Below are 17,946 nucleotides of genomic sequence, written 5' to 3' on the forward strand. Positions count from 1 at the left end.
CAAAAACCCCTAAAACATTGAAATGGTGCGTGACAAAACCTAAAACGCGAACAGTTTTAATTTTGCACCAACTATTTCTGACCGGAGGTAGTAGCATGTTAGAGAGAACCTACCTTTTTCACAGCGTTTCTGGTAATGCACTCAATGTAATTTTTCCAACTCATGTTTCCTGTGAACGTTAGGCCAAGGAGTTTAAAAGATGTACTTTCAGGTAAAGATTCTTTGGCCATTGCTATTGGTGGTAGAGAAGGTTTCTTGTAGTTATTGAAGGAAATAAGTTTAGTCTTAGCAGCATTGAATGTGACCATCCATTTTTGCCCCCATTCCACTACAGATCGGAGGTCATCCTCTAGTGTTTTTGCCATTTCTCTAGATATGTGTTCATTTGTTTTCCTGTCATGTCAGTTAAAGAGAGTGGTGTCATCAGCATATATACCCATCTCACAGACAATTTTGTTAGGGAGGTCATTTATGAATATTAGGAATAATAGAGGTCCAAGGCTAGACTCCTGGGGTACTCCTATATTTATATAATAAAAGAGTTAGGTAAAGAATCGCTTTCCTAAATAAATTTAATGTAAAATGAGCACCCATTTCCTGGCTAGCTATCAGTAAATACAGACTCTGCTTGATCTTTAATTTTTTTTTTTTTTCCAGTTTTTCTTTCGAAAATATTTCTAAACAAATTATACTTTTTCAGAAGTAGTCAACTTTGAGTTTTGCCTACATTGTTTCTTTCTACTTTTTTAAATGTAAGGGTTAGATTAGACATACCTACAGTCTGTCTATATCAGCCCCCCAGTAAAAAGAATCTAACAATTTAAAATTCTTTTCACTGCTTAAAAATCCTCCCCAATTGTAATTTTTACTTATGTTTTAATTAATTTTTAAAAAGAACACTAGATGTTAAATGTCTCCATTTACCATTAACTAGCCGAAAAATGAGTTTTCATTTTATGTTAAATTCATATAGGAAAATAACGCCTCCCACTCTAAAATCCAAAATATTTAATATTGATTCATTGCCAAAAGTTAGTCCCTACTTTTGAGACAAATCAAATCTTACTTTAAAAAACAAACTTTGATTCCTACTTTTTGAGAAACTTTTGATCTCTCTTTTGAGAAGCTTTTGATTCTTATTTTGAGAAACACGGAAATGAAGAATATAAGAATCATTATTCTTATATTCTTTGATTTGTGTTTGAATGAATATATTTTGTATAAATCTGTTTTATTCTAGTAAAAATATTTAATTTGAAGCTTAGCTTAATATGGTTCAAGGACAGCAAAGTAAAGCGCCCAGTAAAAATTAGAGTTTGCTAGAAATAACCTATGTTACTATATTTATAATTGTCACCTTGTAACAGCTGTAAGGTTAAAAAACATCAATTTTTCCTGTTTAATGACGGTATTATTATTTCTTTTTTTTGTTTTGGTTTTATTACTTAAGTTTGTATGACAGATCATTAGATTGATATATGAATTTATTATATTTAGTCAATACTATCTGAAAGTTTTTAATGAATACTAGACTACCCATGACCCGTTGGGTCAGTATGTTATATTAGCTATGGAATTCATGCATGAACGTGACACTTGTGATGTAAAGAAAATAGTCTTTTTTTGTTTTTTTTTACATAACAGAAACATTTCTATGAAAGTACGAGGGGCGTGCAATAAGTAATACCCCTGACCCACTTCCAGTTGTCTGATCTAGCTGAAACTTTGCATGTACAATGATTTATATCTCTACGGGTTATGTGGCAAATTACAGCTCTGAACTAATTGTAGTTTCTCTTTTACAGGTGTTTGAACTGAGTCAGGTGTGAAATGGAGCCTGTTGAATGTCGAGCAGTGATCCGGTTTTTGTATTTGAAAGGATGCACACCACAGGAGACTTTTGATGAAATGAAAGAAACTTATGGTGATAATGCCCCATCATATGACCTTGTAAAACGCTGGCATCGTGAATTCAAACATGGCCGGAAGTCTGTGGAAACAGCTCCCAGACCTGGTCGCCCCCCCCTTCTGCTATTGATGAGGCATCTGTCCTTCAAGTTGAGGTTGCCATTTTGGAAGATCGCCGCAATACTATTCGCCAAATAGCCAAAGATGGCAAGATTAGTACAGGGTCTGTGGAAACTATCATTCATGACCATTTGCATATGCAACTTGTATGTTGCCAGATCAGAAACACGGGCGTGTGGTTAGGAAATCCTTCCTCATCCTCCCTACTCTCCTGACCTTGCACCCTCTGACTTTCACCTCTTCCCAGCCATGAAGTTGTTTTTGAAAGGAAAGCGTTTCCCAGATGATGCAGCCTTGATTTCTGAAGTCACGTTATGGTTGGAGGACCAACCTGGGGTGTTCTACAAAAACGGTCCCCAGAGCTGCATCAAACGATGGGAGAAATGCATAACTCTGGGTGGTTCCTATGTAGAGAAAGACTAATAATTGTACCAAGTTTCGTTGCTCTACTGCTATGAGAAGTGGGTCAAGGGCATTACTTATTGCACACCCCTCGTATATAAAAATGAAAAAAGAATATAGATAGATTTCTACGAGTCGTTCTATTTATTATAATTGATTATTTTTGAAAAAAAAAAAATTATAGTTACTTAATTATAAGTGGTTGGCCATACTTATGCACTGAACAGATACCATAATACTTATAGTTAAATTCAAATTTTGATATATTTTTTTTATTTTATTATTTTTTTTACATCGTTCATTTCTGTATTACGTTTACGTTATTTCAACCCCCACTCTTCCTGTGTAAATAATAATTTAGAAATAATAAGGTTAATATTTCAGCGTCCCAATTGTTCTTTTGTTTTTTTTTTTTTTTTTGTGTTTAAATTATCCCAATAAACAATTGTTAATACTGTCTGTTGTTTTTTTTTTTTTTTTTTTTTTTTTACATCGTTCATTTCTGTATTACGTTTAAGTTATTTTAAACTCCGCTCTTCCCATGTTGAATAATAATTTCGAAATAATAATATTAATATTTCAGTGCCCAAGGTCATGCGCACATGCGCAATCGGATGTCGTAAACAGGGAAGTGGGTTACATACATCGTTACAAGGTCATTTGAGTTTTATAATTATATAGATTAATCAAGTATGACTTGAGTAACATTTAAGTAGTGCAGCAAGGTTATCTGGTTGTTGTTGGCATTCATTTCTCTTTGGAGGTAATCCAAGTTCTACACTTCAGATCAACCAATTCTTGAATTTCGACATCTGCCATAAATGTGCAGGCCCATCCTGCTCCAAAAGCTGTATTGCAGTTGCCACAGGTGTAGGTGGTATTTGGTTGTGAGAGCTCTGGGACTGCCCTCTGTTATCTGTGCTCTCTCTCCTTCCCTTTCCATTTTTAGTCTTTCTTCTCCTCACTTTTCTTGAAGCATGCCTTCAATGTACTTCTTGAGCTGCACAAGTTTTCAGCAATGAACTCCACACTACAATGTCATGCAGAGATCTGATGATGCCCAGAGTGAATTCTTTAGTTGTATGTCTAAAAGACTCTAGTACATGTCCTAGTATTTTAAAAAAATATAAAAAAGGAGTCAATTTGAATATGATTGGATCCCCCTCTCCAATTTGTATGGCCAGTGTTACTCGCCCTGCATGTCATTGCTGCAAAAACATATCTTGTATAGCTGTACATATGTATATATATTTTACAGGAAATTGTGTTGCACAACGTCTCAATTGGTATGACCATGTAATCAAGCATCATTCGTCTGAAACACGTCAAAATATGTCCCTTATTGATGCTGATGAACCAAAACTATACAATAAGCCACTTAAGACATGAAGGGGATCAATTAACTAATCCAATTAACAACCCAATCCTAAGAAATTAAAGTAATAATAAATTATATGCCATTAAAAGGTTAAAGCAAATAGAAGCCTGTGATTGGTTGGTGATGTAATGAATATGAATATATTCTTCTTCACAAGATTATGATTGGTTGGTGTAAACCATAAATATGGACGGGTAGAGCAGCCTGAGAGAGATGTTGAAAGATGTGTTGAAAGTCTAAAGCATATTATGAGCTGTGACTAAAACAACTGTTCATTAAGGCGGCTTTCTAGATTGTATTACTTGATTACAGAAGCCAAGACCACTCAGTCAGCTACTTCAAACAAATATATCCTGTTCTGGGACATATTAGTTAACAATAAAAGGAATAGACTAAGACAATAGTTTTTATGATGTCAATACCCAAATTCGAATCTTGCATATGTCGAAAAGATTTTTTTTTTTTTAGCTGGATATGTGTTTTATATATTTAAAGAAATTAAAATAATATTTTTTCGTTTATCATATGAATGAGATGATTTTATTGTTGCATTATCTTTCTAGTTAGAATCCTTTCTAGAAAGACATCCAATACTTACAGAAAGGACCATATGAAGGTTGCCAACATCTTAAGTGAAAGATTCGAACTTGTCATACCCAGTGTCATTAAGCGCTTCGTCATCTTCGGTTCCTAAGATGGCAATAACAAAAAAACATTACATAAATATACTAGCAGGGAGACCCGGTGTTACCTGGGATTGAATTCTGATCAACGAATGCTTCATACTTCCATATTTTATTGTCATTGGAATCAGTGAAATTGCCTATTTTTCAATCAAATCGATTAATTAACTGCTCTAGTTGGGACTCATCATGTTGCACCAAGTGGAAACTCCAGATGCCTCCCTGCAGTGACTTAGTCCACAATACATTGTAGTTTACATTGCACGATAGAGAACCTACTGTGGATTTTATAAAAGATTTTTATATATATACTAGACTACCCGTGACCCGTTGGATCAGTACGTTATATTAGCTATGGAATTCATGTATGAGTGTGACACTCGTAACGTAAAGAAAATAGTTTTTTTTTGACATAACAAAAACATTTCTATGAAAGTATATTAAAATGAAAAATCAGACAGATCACTCAAACAAAAAAAAAAATCCTCCTTATTCGTGTAAAGTTACCTATTATCTATTTACATTGTAAAATAGTAGATTTATTTGTAAGAAAATTGTGTTAAAATAACTTAAATGTAATACGGAAATGAACGGTGTAAAAAAAATGCAGAAAATGGAATTAATGTATGAGCATGACACTTGTGACATAAAGAAAATAGTTTTTTTGTGACATAAGAGAAACATTTCTATGAAAGTATATTAAAATGAAAAAAAGAATATAGATAGATTTCTATGAGTCGTTCTGTTTATAATTGTTTATTTTTGAAAAAAAAAAAAAAAAAAAAAACTTACAGCCATTGAATTATAACCAGTAGTAGTAATAGTAGGATAAGGAAGAGGAGGCGTAGTAGTGGTAGTAAGAGGAGGAAGAGGAGGCGTAGTAGTAGTTGTAAAGAGGAGAAGTAAAGTAGTAGCAAGAAGAGGAGGCGTAGTAGTAGGAGGAGGATAGTGCGCAAGCAAACAAGCAAACAACCAAGAACGACAGAGTTTTAGTATTATATAGATAATGGTTTGAATTAAAGTCTAAAATGAAAAAGTCAAGTATCATGGGGCAATTGTGCTCTAAACAAAAACATTCATTTTGAACAAAACTGTCATATCAAAAAACCTACTGTTGATTTTATATGTTGAGCCTTTCGGCTTGTGTGGTAAAAAACTTAAGTGCATTTGTGATGTTAGGCTGTTTTTGATTATCGATAATTTATACTTATCAAAAATATTCCAATACAAAACCTATCTAAGAACACTGCCAAGCACATAAAGTACTTTTCTGTGAAATTTCATAAAAAACAGACCGGCCGTTTTGGAATCTATAAAAGAAACGAATAGACACAAAATGTCTCTTTTCTATAATAGTAAAGATTGTTTTGACTAAATGAAATTTTTTAGCTGATAATCTGCAAAAATTTTTGACTAAATAAAATTTTTTAGCTGATAATCTGCAAAAATTTTTGACTAAATAAAATTTTTTAGTTGATAATCTGCAAAAATTTTTGACTAAATAAAATTTTTTAGTTGATAATCTGCAAAAATTTTTGACTAAATTAAATTTTTTAGTTGATAATCTGCAAAAATTTTTGACTAAATAAAATTTTTTAGTTGATAATCTGCAAAAATTTTTGACTAAATAAAATTTTTTAGTTGATAATCTGCAAAAATTTTTGACTAAATAAAATTTTTTAGTTGATAATCTGCAAAAATTTTTGACTAAATAAAATTTTTTAGTTGATAATCTGCAAAAATTTTTGACTAAATAAAATTTTTTAGTTGATAATCTGCAAAAATTTTTGACTAAATGAAATTTTTTAGCTGATAATCTGCAAAAATTTTTGACTAAATAAAATTTTTTAGCTGATAATCTGCAAAAATTTTTGACTAAATTAAATTTTTTAGTTGATAATCTGCAAAAATTTTTGACTAAATTAAATTTTTTAGTTGATAATCTGCAAAAATTTTTGACTAAATTAAATTTTTTAGTTGATAATCTGCAAAAATTTTTGACTAAATAAAATTTTTTAGCTGATAATCTGCAAAAATTTTGGACTAAATAAAATTTTTTAGTTGATAATCTGCAAAAATTTTTGACTAAATGAAATTTTTTAGCTGATAATCTGCAAAAATAAAATGTATTCAGCATTGATTCAAAGCGAATCATTTTTGCTTCAAGAACTAATTGATTTTTATTTTTATTTTTTGGGAATAGAGTAATTTATTTTTGGAACAAGTTGTTAGATAAGAACAACAATTGTGTAGATTTTAAGATGGAATTAAATACATTCGGAAATAATGGCATAAAAAGGAATTCAAGGGGCTTTTTGGGAACTAAAAGAATACCCGTCTCAGGATGGGTAAAACGAATACCTCAAACAGAACAATTGGGCATACATTTATGTCCTTCTACAAAAATTAAAATCAAGATCTCATGCTATTAATCCTTATATTTATAATTCTTATTCTTATTTTAATCAAAACTCCTCATTTGATTTTTATTCTGGAAAATGTCTAAAATTTAAGGTTTAAGATAAAGAAGTCTGAATAAGAAATTGAAACTCAGGGGATCTTGCTTAATTGATGTTTAATGACTATGGATCAAATTTAATGCAAATCTGAAATATTTGAATTTTTTCAAATAGTAGGTTGTCCATATGTACGTCTAGTATGTTTGAGTGAACAGTTTATGGGTCAGATGTGATACAAGAAGAAAGTCACCAAATCACGTGATTTTTCAGGTGAAGTTTTTGTTTTTCTTAGCTAGTAAGATTTCAAGGAGAAAGGACGTATGTCTAATGCATGACTATCCGTCTCTCTCTCTCTCTCTCTCTCTCTCTCTCTCTCACACACACACACATACAAAAATAACGTGTCTTTGTCTGTTCTGTTTAAAATAAATGTTATCAAAAACTTAACACCGACATCCAAGTGGTTGTATCCACAAATGATCACAACAACAACAACAATGACGGCACTAGTGCATAAAAGCTTTATACATACTCACTAAATTTTGGAAATATTTATTGATTTAGATTTAGTATCTATTGTTAAAATTAAAAAAAAAAAAAGTGAGGTATATTCCACCCATTTTATTCCTTTGCCTAAAACTAAATTAAACCAAATATAATTCGCATTAACTACATTTACACCTAGTTGCACTATTCCAAAATTCACAATGATCGGTTAATTAGTTAAGGAGTACATACTATACATAGTAATACATAAACATATGCACATACTTACATTATATAAATCGATGTTAAATTTTGAAGATAATTATAAATGAAAACAAAATAAATATAAGGTTGCCAAGTTACTTAAAAGACGTGTAATGGCTTCTCAGAAAATTCAACATGACTCAACATTTTCCGGAATGACTCATTTGACATTCTTTCTTTCAAGTCCGATATACTTGGACGTCTTCACTAATTGGTCTTGACAAGTTCTATGAAGAACGCACAATGGATTCTTGAAATATACAAAATGGTTAGATAGCTTCCTAGGATATTTCACACTCGCACACATAAATCATCATTTCATCCCGCCTCCCGGCTTCAAATTCGCTATACGTTTCATAAATAATTGGGTTTGGGGACTTGTGAATGGCCTAATGGACGTCATCTCAGAATGTGGAATTGGTTATTTCGATGTCAAATCCTATCGGACATATTACAGTTTTTTTGTTTTTTTTTTGTTTTTTTTTTTATTAATGGTTTACCGTTTATCAAAACCTGGGACAGGGCACTCGAATATAAGGGTGAGATAGATTGTCAGTTGGACGATGATTGCAACCACAAGAGGATTAGAAACAATAATGGCATGGGCAGAAGATTACTTAAGAGGGATTGACTAGCCAACAAATATGCACATTACACTTGAAAACTACTGTTTTGTAGTTGCTTGGGAAGTAACCTTGTGGCATTTTGTTCCACAGGTGGGATATTCTAGGAAAGAAATATGGAAGTTTCATTTGGTTTTTGGTACAGAAAAAGAAAGACAAAGGAAAGTCCTTTGTTGTACGTGTGTGCGTTTTTTTTCAACAGAAGAGGCACTGAAAGTTTATAGTTTGCATCACTGCTGTTATGGTACTGATCTTTGGTGATAGTGATCCTCTGATGATGAGCAGTCTCAAAAGTGACAATAGCTTTGTGGACGGTGGCTCGCCAGTTTGATCGATTACTGGCACAGTCCTCCAATTCCTTTGATCCAAGTTCACACCACTATAGATTGGTCTTGATTGTGTTCTTGTAGCATTTTTTGGGGCAATCATGGTTTCTCTTTTCTTTCTAAAGTTCTCTATGCAACAAACACCTCAGTATTCTTCCATGCGAATGATATGACCTCGCCACTATAGTTGGGCCCTGATGACCATACACTTTGATGATTTGGCTTGGTCCAGGACCTCATGGTTAGTAATGTGGCCTTGCCAATGGATTTCAAGGATGGAATGTGGAGCACACATGTGGAATTTCTCCAATTTTTTTATGTGCTTACGGTACAGTATCCAAGTATTACATCCATAGAAGAAGGACGGAGAAAGCAACTGCATTGTACACTTTCAATTTTGTATTCAAACGTATGTTGTGTTGACTGAGCACTTTGTTTTGAAGTCTTCCTAAAGCTTATCTGACTTTACTGATCAGTGCATCAGTTTCTCTATACAAGGAGTCGTTAGGGGTGTGAGTGTCAATGACAATGGTCAGGGTTTGGATGTTTGTTTCTGGTGCAACTTGACAAAGCACCTCAGTTTAACTAAAGCTGATTGTGGAAACATCTGAAAAGCGGTTTAGCATCAGTTGCAGATGAGATTCAGCTTGCGCCACTAGAGCACAGTCGATGACAAAGAGAACTTCTTGGATGAGGTCTCAAAGGCATTAAGTTAGCACAGGTCAAAAAGGGAGCCATCCAGATGGTAGCAAATATAGTTCCCTTGCTTCAGCTCTTTCACTTCGTGAGCATGTAAGTGAAGAAGTTGTTGAAGAATATTGTCTTTGAAAGTTGTTTCTTGCTGTCTCTAGCTATAATAAGAATAAAAGTATTGGTGCTAGTACCCAACCTTGCTTCACTCTATTGCCGATCTCAAAAGTCTTAGACTCGATACCATTGTGGAGAACTTGTCCTGTCATGCGATCATAGAATAGCCTAATCATGGAAATAAATTTTGAACATCCATTATGCCAAAGCACAGCCCAAAGAGCTTACCTGCTCACTGTGTGAAAAGCCTTAGTAAAATTAATGTAGACAGTGTACAGAGGTATGTTTTGTTCTATACATTTCTTGAATTTGTTTCATGACAAATCATATCAATGGTACTTTTCTCTGGCCTAAAATCACACTGTGTTTCTGGCAAGTTCTTTTCAGAGTTGATTGAGAATGATTCTGATCAATATTTTCCCTGTGATGGAAAGAAGTGATATACCTCTGTAACTTCCACAATCACTTTTGCTACCCTTTTTCTTATGCAAGACATCTTGAAAGTCATTTGGCATTTTCTTCTCTATGATGCTTTACAGTTGATTATGAAAGACATCAAATGCATTTGGGTCTGCTTTGTAGATTACAGCAGATATTCCATCCATTCTAACTGCTTTGCCTAAGTTTGAATGATTGCTTTTTCTGCCATTCTAGTGGTTCAGCAAAGGTATCCTGAGTAATTTGATTGACTATCTCCGTGTTGACTAAAGATGACAGGTGGAGCAAATTGTTAAAGTGTTTTTGCCAGCATTTACTCAATCTTTGAGGTATTAAAATGAATTAGATTAAATAGATTAGTGAATCTAGTGGTTTCAAGTCTTATAGAATACTAGAAATAAATACTACTAGAAAGAAAATATAAGACAATCCCAGCCAAAGAAAATTGTTCAATATACTAGATAGAGCAAATAAAAATTCTAGTTTATATTTTCAAATTTCATTTAAAAGGATGTTTGATTCAAGCAATAAATTTTCAATTTTATTTGAAAATTGATCGTTTTAAATGAAATTTAAACATATAAACTAGAATTTATATATATATAGTAATCATTTGTTTGTTAAGTGTGTCCACCAAAAGAGTGCTCAATGTTTAGACAGAGCCAAAATAAGTGGATTTAGTTTACAAACAAATGGCTACACATAAGCATACATGTTTCAGCGAAAACCCAGTATGGGAATCGCTTTGTCAGGCCAAGGACATCTCTAGCTGGTTCAACTCAAACATTGCCAATTTATAACTAGGACTACATCATATTTAAGTGTAAAGGAGGAGACAGGACCTAAAGAGAAAGTATATACATTAAAATGTGATCATACATCATATGTTAATTATATTAATTTATTTATTATTTTATTTTATTTTATTTATAGTGCGTAATGAGTTTCAAGTAGAGTTTCCTGATAATATCTCTACTTGAAATTCATTACGCACTATAAATAAAAGAAAATAAAATAATAAATAAATTAATATAATTAACATAAGCGAACGACCCAGGAAAGCCAATCTCTCGGCATTTCTATGACACAAGAGACTGGGCTGACCCAGGCCTCCCTCGCTCGGACTCTGGACACAGACCTCTCTGCAGACATAATGCTTACCATCGTTCCACAATAGTAAATCGAGGCGCCCTTGCAAGCGGATTAGTCGTTCTGCAGGGAGAGGAAGTACAGACAATCGGTAAAGGATGAGCGGAAAGACGTATGTAGCACACGCCTCCACCCAACCCTTCAAGGACAATTTCCTTCCAATCCAAGTCTTCACCGACGATTTGACCTTGCCATATACTTCCGACCAATTCTTTTCCAGCTGAAGTCCCGGTCCAAACCAGACACCGAGAATACGGACCGGTCCATCGGTCCAGCTGAAAATACCTGGAAGCGAGTTTACCCCGGTCCAGGCCCCCAACTGCAGGCCGACAGACTTGCTGCGGCTGAAGATGGCCCCTGTGACTTCTTCGTATCGAGCGAGTGCCTTGACCATCGCTTGAACGTCCGTGTGGCAAGACACGAACACGGTGACGTCATCAGCGAACGCGGAAACCCTGGCTCGTGTGCCTCCAGGGAGAGCTATTCCGCGCAGGACTGGTGTAGCCGCCTCGTCCCTTAACTTGCGAAGGAGGGGTTCCAACACCAGGACGTACAACAGAGGCGACAGCGGACAACCCTGACGCACCGACCGAGAGACAGAGAATGACTCCGACTGCTTACCGTTGATCTGCACCGCTACCGTCGGCTTATCATACAGGACAAAGATCCACTTGCGGAAGTCCGGATTAAATCCGGCGGCCTCTAGCACAGCTCCCAGGAACCGATAGTCGACCCTATCGAATGCCTTGGACTGATCTAAACTGATCAGCGCGGCTTCGGCGTCGTCTTCTGTCCCCTTTATGATCAAGCGTATCAAATGCAAATTGTCTTGAATCGATCTCCCCTTCACAGCATAAGTCTGGTCCGGTTCGATCAAGTCAGTGATGACAACCTGCAAACGATTCGCAAGAATCTTTGCCAAAATCTTTAACTCTGTGTTTAGCAGTCAAGGGCCTAAAATCATCGAAATTTTCCACCCCACCATTGACCTTGACCTTGACCAAAAGGCCAAGGACATATGAAATGAAATGCAATTAAAAATCAAAATAACATTAATTCAAATTTTTTTAACAATTTGCCAGCTTTAGCAAAAACTTGTTTCTTTTTTTATATTTAAATAGAATTTAAATACTTGATATTTTTCCAAGCATCATGTTTTCTGTTAGAGAAACGTCACTTTTTTAAATATCATTTATTTTTGTCTGTTTGTCATAATTCTTGTAAAGTTTCACAATGGGTATCAAACACCCTCTTAAAAAAAACTCGCTTAATTCTATGTCTAATCCTAGGTATGAGTGGTAAGCCTCCTCCTAAAACCTTTAGCCTTAACAATAACGCTAAGTACAAGTGGCAGAGCTCCCCACTAAACAAACTTCCTCTGTGAGCTCATATAAACGTAAAAAAAAAAGCATAAAAAACGTGTAAAGAAAAGTGCACATGATTAATTCCCCCCCCCCCCAAAAAAAATAAATTGGTCAACTTTCCTAAAACGCTAGGATCATCTTGAAATGGTGAATTATTTTACATTTATGTGAAACCAACCCCCACTCTAAATTTTAAAATTGTTTTTGTTTTGTTTCTATCAAATAATTTTCCTTAGCTCTATCATTAACTCAAAGTCAGAGTGGCAACCTCCCTACCTTCTCATAATTGCACAAAGACCCTCTTAAAACCATGCATAATCACTTTTTAGAAAAAAAAAAAAAAAAACACACCCAGGATTTATCTACCATAGGAAAGGGAGGGGGGTAACTGCCCTAAAACGCTCGAATGATTCAAAGTGAGAAATCATTTTACATTAAATTCTAAAATAATTTTTGTTTATCTTTTATTAAAGTTTTTCAAGTTGTTCACATGCAATTGTCTAATCACATATTTTGGAGATGTGGTCAGATGGGGAGGTGTAACAGAAGGTATTAATCTACAATAATACCCAAGAAATATTGCAATATATTCATTTTTAACCAATCCTAGATTTCGATTTCAGTTTTTGGCACATAAAATGCATTACAACTAAACTTTGAGTTCTCTAACTTCTTTTCTTTTAATGAATACATGGCATTTTTAAGCAATCGCAGCATATTTATGCGCGTTTACTGCAGATTATTTGGAAACCATTAATTTCTGGAGATTTTCAATAGCATATTCAGATTCCTTGCACAAAAATACACTTATATGGCAAATTTCATTGCTTAGTCTTGTGTTTTAACAAAGATATAGCATTTTTACTGAAAAAGTAGTGCAAAAAATGTGACAAAATGCATATGGTCTTAAAGAGGGAAAATATCTAAACACGCAGGGCATAAAAATAGTCATAACTTCCTTGATTTTAATTGGAATTAAACATTTAAAAAGATTCTTTCTTAGCTTATCAAGCTCTTTCTATGTATTGAAATATTTTAAGCCATTTAAATTTTTTCATGTGTATTGCTTATGAACTGTTATCTTCATAATTGTTGTTGTTTCACCACATTTTGACCAACTCATCCTCTGGCCTTCTTCAGGTGATTAACCACAACGGGATAGGAATGCCAAATCTTGTAACTGTATTCCCAGTAATTACTGCCTTCCATAGTTGTTGTTGTCTCACCACCTTTTTGGCCAACTAAACCTCTGGCCTGTTTTGGGTAGGATTGAAACTGCTATCTTTAGACAGTACTCACCTGGAACGGTAGAGATGCAACACTTTCATCTACTGTGCTACATTCCTATCTTGTCACGGTTAACCACCTGAAGAAGGCCAGAGGATGAGTTGGCTGAAACATGGTAAAACAACAACTATGAAGATGAGGATAACAGTCCACAAAAAAATTAATACATGAATCTATTCAAGTTAAAAAAAAAAAAAAAATCCCCTGACCTCTTGGTCACCCTGTATATTACATTTCAAATAAATTTCTGAGATAAAGGTCAATTTGGCCCATTTTCTTCAGGAGAGATTTCAAGAAGAAACAAAGTATCAAAGATGGATGGAAATAGTTTTTAGTTTCGTATTTAGAAATATTGCAAGAAAAGAAAGAAAAGTCGCCTGACATAGTAATTCTTGACATTTTAGCCCACCCTTACCCACTCTCTCTCTCTCTCTCTCTCTCTCTCTCTCTCTCTCTCTCTCTCTCTCTCTCGTTTCTCTTACAGGTAAGTATAGTTTCTTCAGTTATTTAAACTAACGCATTTATAAGACTTTATTGTGGAATGCAAGTTTTTAAGATGCTTTTATTTCTAGCTGTTGCCTCTTTAAATTTTTCATTTCAGATTATCAGTATTTGGCCTTCACAGGTAATGGTCGGCTGTCCTCTTCCTCTTTTTCGCTTTTTACTGCCTCATTCTTTATATCACATAGTTTATTTTCTCTCTCTTTGGCAGCCATTTTGATTATATTTTCAACCAATCTGACAGTAAAGAATTTGAGATTTTATTTAAGGCGCAAGCATTGCAAGATTTCTTTTTATTGTTCAGAACTTGTAGAATATGCAGACGCATCCAATCTTTTGATATTAACTAGTAGAAATACCCAACACTGCCTGGATAGCAGATTTCTGATATCAAATATCCATGACCTGATTGATTTGTCTATTTGGAGAGATTATACACATTGCGTATAATGGTTTAATAATGGGTTGGGAGACTGAGGTTCAATCATCGTTCAAGTCATATCAAAGACTCAAAAAGTGTTAGTTGATCTCCACTCAGCATAATAAAGTCAGGATCAGTAGTAAGTGGACTGCTCTGTAGAAAGTCCTTATAGTTGGTCACAGCTATTCATTAATTTATATGATGGACATTGAGAACAGCAAAGCTTGGTTGCATACCAAGTTGAGGAAGGTTTGACCCAAAATCCACAAAGAAATGGCACAGAAGCATTGATTTTCATTTCTGCATGTGGCACATTTTTGCTGACCAAATGCAGAGTGATGATGACACATATATATATCACTAATCTACACCGCAATATCACTGAAGATAATCAGCTGTTATTCTATAACAATTCTATAAAAACTGATTAACTATGAGACTCAGCATTATGGTATGAACGTTACTTTTGGAAAATTTCAAGTTGGTCATGATCACAATATGGAACCTTCATATTTAAGAAAACATTACTATTACAAAGATGTCAGCTATTTTTTTTTTTTTTTTTGAGGGGAGAGGGTCTCTCTTCTCTTAGTTAAATATTGCAGGCTTATCATTTGCATGCATTACAATTATGCACTCGACTTAACATGCAACATGGCACATATTTATAGAGGTGGCAGGGGAGAACCAAAGAAAACGTGAGAGAAAATGACATCAGGACCAAGTTAAATATAGGTTTGTTGGGAAATCAAATTCTAAAAGCTGTCCAACACATGCCAGCATGTAAAACGCACTTCAAACTAACTATCATGATAATAATGATCTCTTGAAGTGTTCTTGTGATGATCAAATTTGAATATAGAATGTGTTCCTTTTTTTATTTATGGAAATTGCTCCAGACAAAACATGAAGCCACTTGATGTAAGGAACTAAAAAATACAACTCCAAGGTCAGAAAGTAGCTTACAATAAGTATTAGATGGATAAATTCCAACTCAGAAAATAGCAATTCTTCTTCCTTTGTCAGAAATATCGTTCATGAAATGTGAAGATTAAAAGATAAAGTAAGGGAAGCATGATTTACAAAGCTGCCAAAATTAAACCCGACGTGCACTTCATATTGTCCTCGTGTTAATGTTTAGGTTTGCTTTTTGTAAGTTGTTAAGAGTAAAATCTTTTAGGTCTTCATCTTGAAATGTGTGTCTCAAAGTTCCTCTTAGTTTAACGTGACACTGGGGACACATAGAATTTCATTTGTTTGGGGAGAGGGGCAACATTGGATATTATTTCTTTTTTAATCTTAAATCTTGAAAAATAGAAAAAAAGTATTGGTTGAAATATAATTTGTTTTGCTCTGTTGACTCGTTGTACTTAAGGCATAACTTTCCGGTCATTTGGACGGAAAATAATGATAGATCACTCATGCTATTTCACGAAGATAGAGAAGGAGGGTTAGGATCGATCTCTGATAGCTGTAGCACACCTATCAGTTAGGAATTTCTGAGAGATTACTTTTTAACTGGTTTCATGAGCCGAGAGAAACCAATATTAAACTAGTCTCACATGGTGCACTCCTGCATAAATATCAGTTACAACCTGATGATAGATATAATGAATTGCATTCTTTCAGAGAGCTTCACCACATGATTGAGAGCAGATTTTCCATCCAGAGTGATTGTTCTATCGTGTCAATAGGTCTGGATTAGCATGTCCAGTGCCGTATATTTTTACCCATGTTTGACCATCCACCCATGCACAGTGCCTGGTACTCCCAAATGGTCACCAATCTGGTTATTGCCTAGCTCAACATCGCTTTACTTTGGTGATATAATTAGAATGGGTGTTTCAATCTGAGTATGCTGTATTATCCTTCATCTAAGCAAGATTAAAAAATCGAGTCAGCTGCTATCTCCCTCCTCCATCCTGCTTGACACTGAGAAGGGTTGTGCTTAAGAGATGGGGGGAGGGGAGCTGAAGGAATTGTTTCAGCAACTCTCTGAAAGCTTTCTAAATTTGATTTTATTTATTTGCCTTCTAAGTTGAGTCGCTTTTAACATTAGCAACATTAAAGGTGATGTTTTTGTGCAGATTGATTTAACACATTATTCAAGTCCCGGATCTGACATGTAGATGCTGCCACTAATAAAACATCTATACGAGTTTTATAAAGTATCAAACTGTCAAATTGAAATGCCAATATCGGAACCCAATCGGATTATTAGTTTACAAATTACACCTATTTAAGTGAAACTGCTGTTTCAAATTTTAAAACAATGGAAAAAATTTGAATTTCGTGTGTTGATAAAGCATTGTCTTCTGATGAGAAAAATACCATTTCAAGCAAAGCAATAGCTTGATAAGTGTTATTCGAATCTACTCTGACTTTTTAATGCGGTTATACAAACACAAATGATACTGAATGTTCAAGTTGCCCAAATTCAACAGTTGTTCCAGAAAACATCAATAAAATTCTATAAGCTTGTTTTGGCTGATCATTTATTGAATTTGCATGAAATGATGGATGTCCAAGTGGGTGGTGTGTCTGTTCACAGTTGTTCAACATATCTACGATTTAGAGCATCGTTTGCAACTATTTGAATACAATAAAAAGGATTTTTTTACATTAATACATAACAATGGATGAAACCTGGATCCACCACTTCAGTTCATAGTCAAATTGACAGTCAGACGAGAGAACAACAGCAGGTAAAAGCTACCCAAAATGATCAAGCAATGTTTTAGTCTCCATATTTGCAGATACACAAGGTTCATTGATGTGATTACCTTGAGAAAAAAAGAAAAAAAGAACCACAAATAGTGAATATTATATAGCATTGTTAAAGCATTTAAAGGAATTAAAAAAGAACGGCTATGAATGAAGAAAAAGTGCTCTTTGATCAAGTTACAAGTTGATCACAATGATAGCAAAACTACATGAATTGTACTTTGAATTGTTCCTGCGCACATACTATTCTCCAAATCTGGCGACCAATAACTACTGGCTGTTTGCCGACCTCGAAAGAATGCTCCAGAGAAATAGATTTGGTTTCAGTAAAGAAGTTATATTGAAAATTGAAGCATATTTTTTAGGTCAGAGATAAATCATTATGCAAACAAACATTGGATTGTTAGAGAAATATTGGAATCATTGTATCACCCTTGTATGTTAGTAAGTAACATTGTTTATATGTCAGGCCCAGGACTTATTGAGTGATATGTTAAGTACTCTATTCTTTTACAAAGAACTATGCATTTACACTGTGGGAACTAGTTACTCCCCAGAGAGCTCAACCCATGAGGGATGAGGAGCAAATATATATAGTCCTAATTA

General features: G+C 34.3%; 1 protein-coding gene across 2 annotated transcripts in view; it reads left to right on the top strand.

The window, feature by feature from the left end:
• LOC145256197 (glutaminyl-peptide cyclotransferase-like) overlaps nt 1-17,946 on the top strand; it is a 184,272-nt gene that overhangs the window by 91,050 nt on the left and 75,276 nt on the right. Inside the window, exon 2 of one of the 2 annotated variants that reach the window (XM_080114809.1) lies at nt 14,296-14,319. The exons of the other annotated variant lie outside the window; for it this stretch is intronic. Within the exon in view, the coding sequence (XP_079970935.1) occupies nt 14,296-14,319 (24 nt within the window). The remainder of the gene's footprint in view (nt 1-14,295; nt 14,320-17,946) is intronic. 2 annotated transcript variants of the gene reach the window in all.

This window comes from Euprymna scolopes, chromosome 32 (genome assembly GCF_053919585.1).
Source record: "Euprymna scolopes isolate OS-2025 chromosome 32, ASM5391958v1, whole genome shotgun sequence".
Taxonomy (NCBI): Eukaryota; Metazoa; Mollusca; class Cephalopoda; order Sepiida; family Sepiolidae; genus Euprymna; species Euprymna scolopes.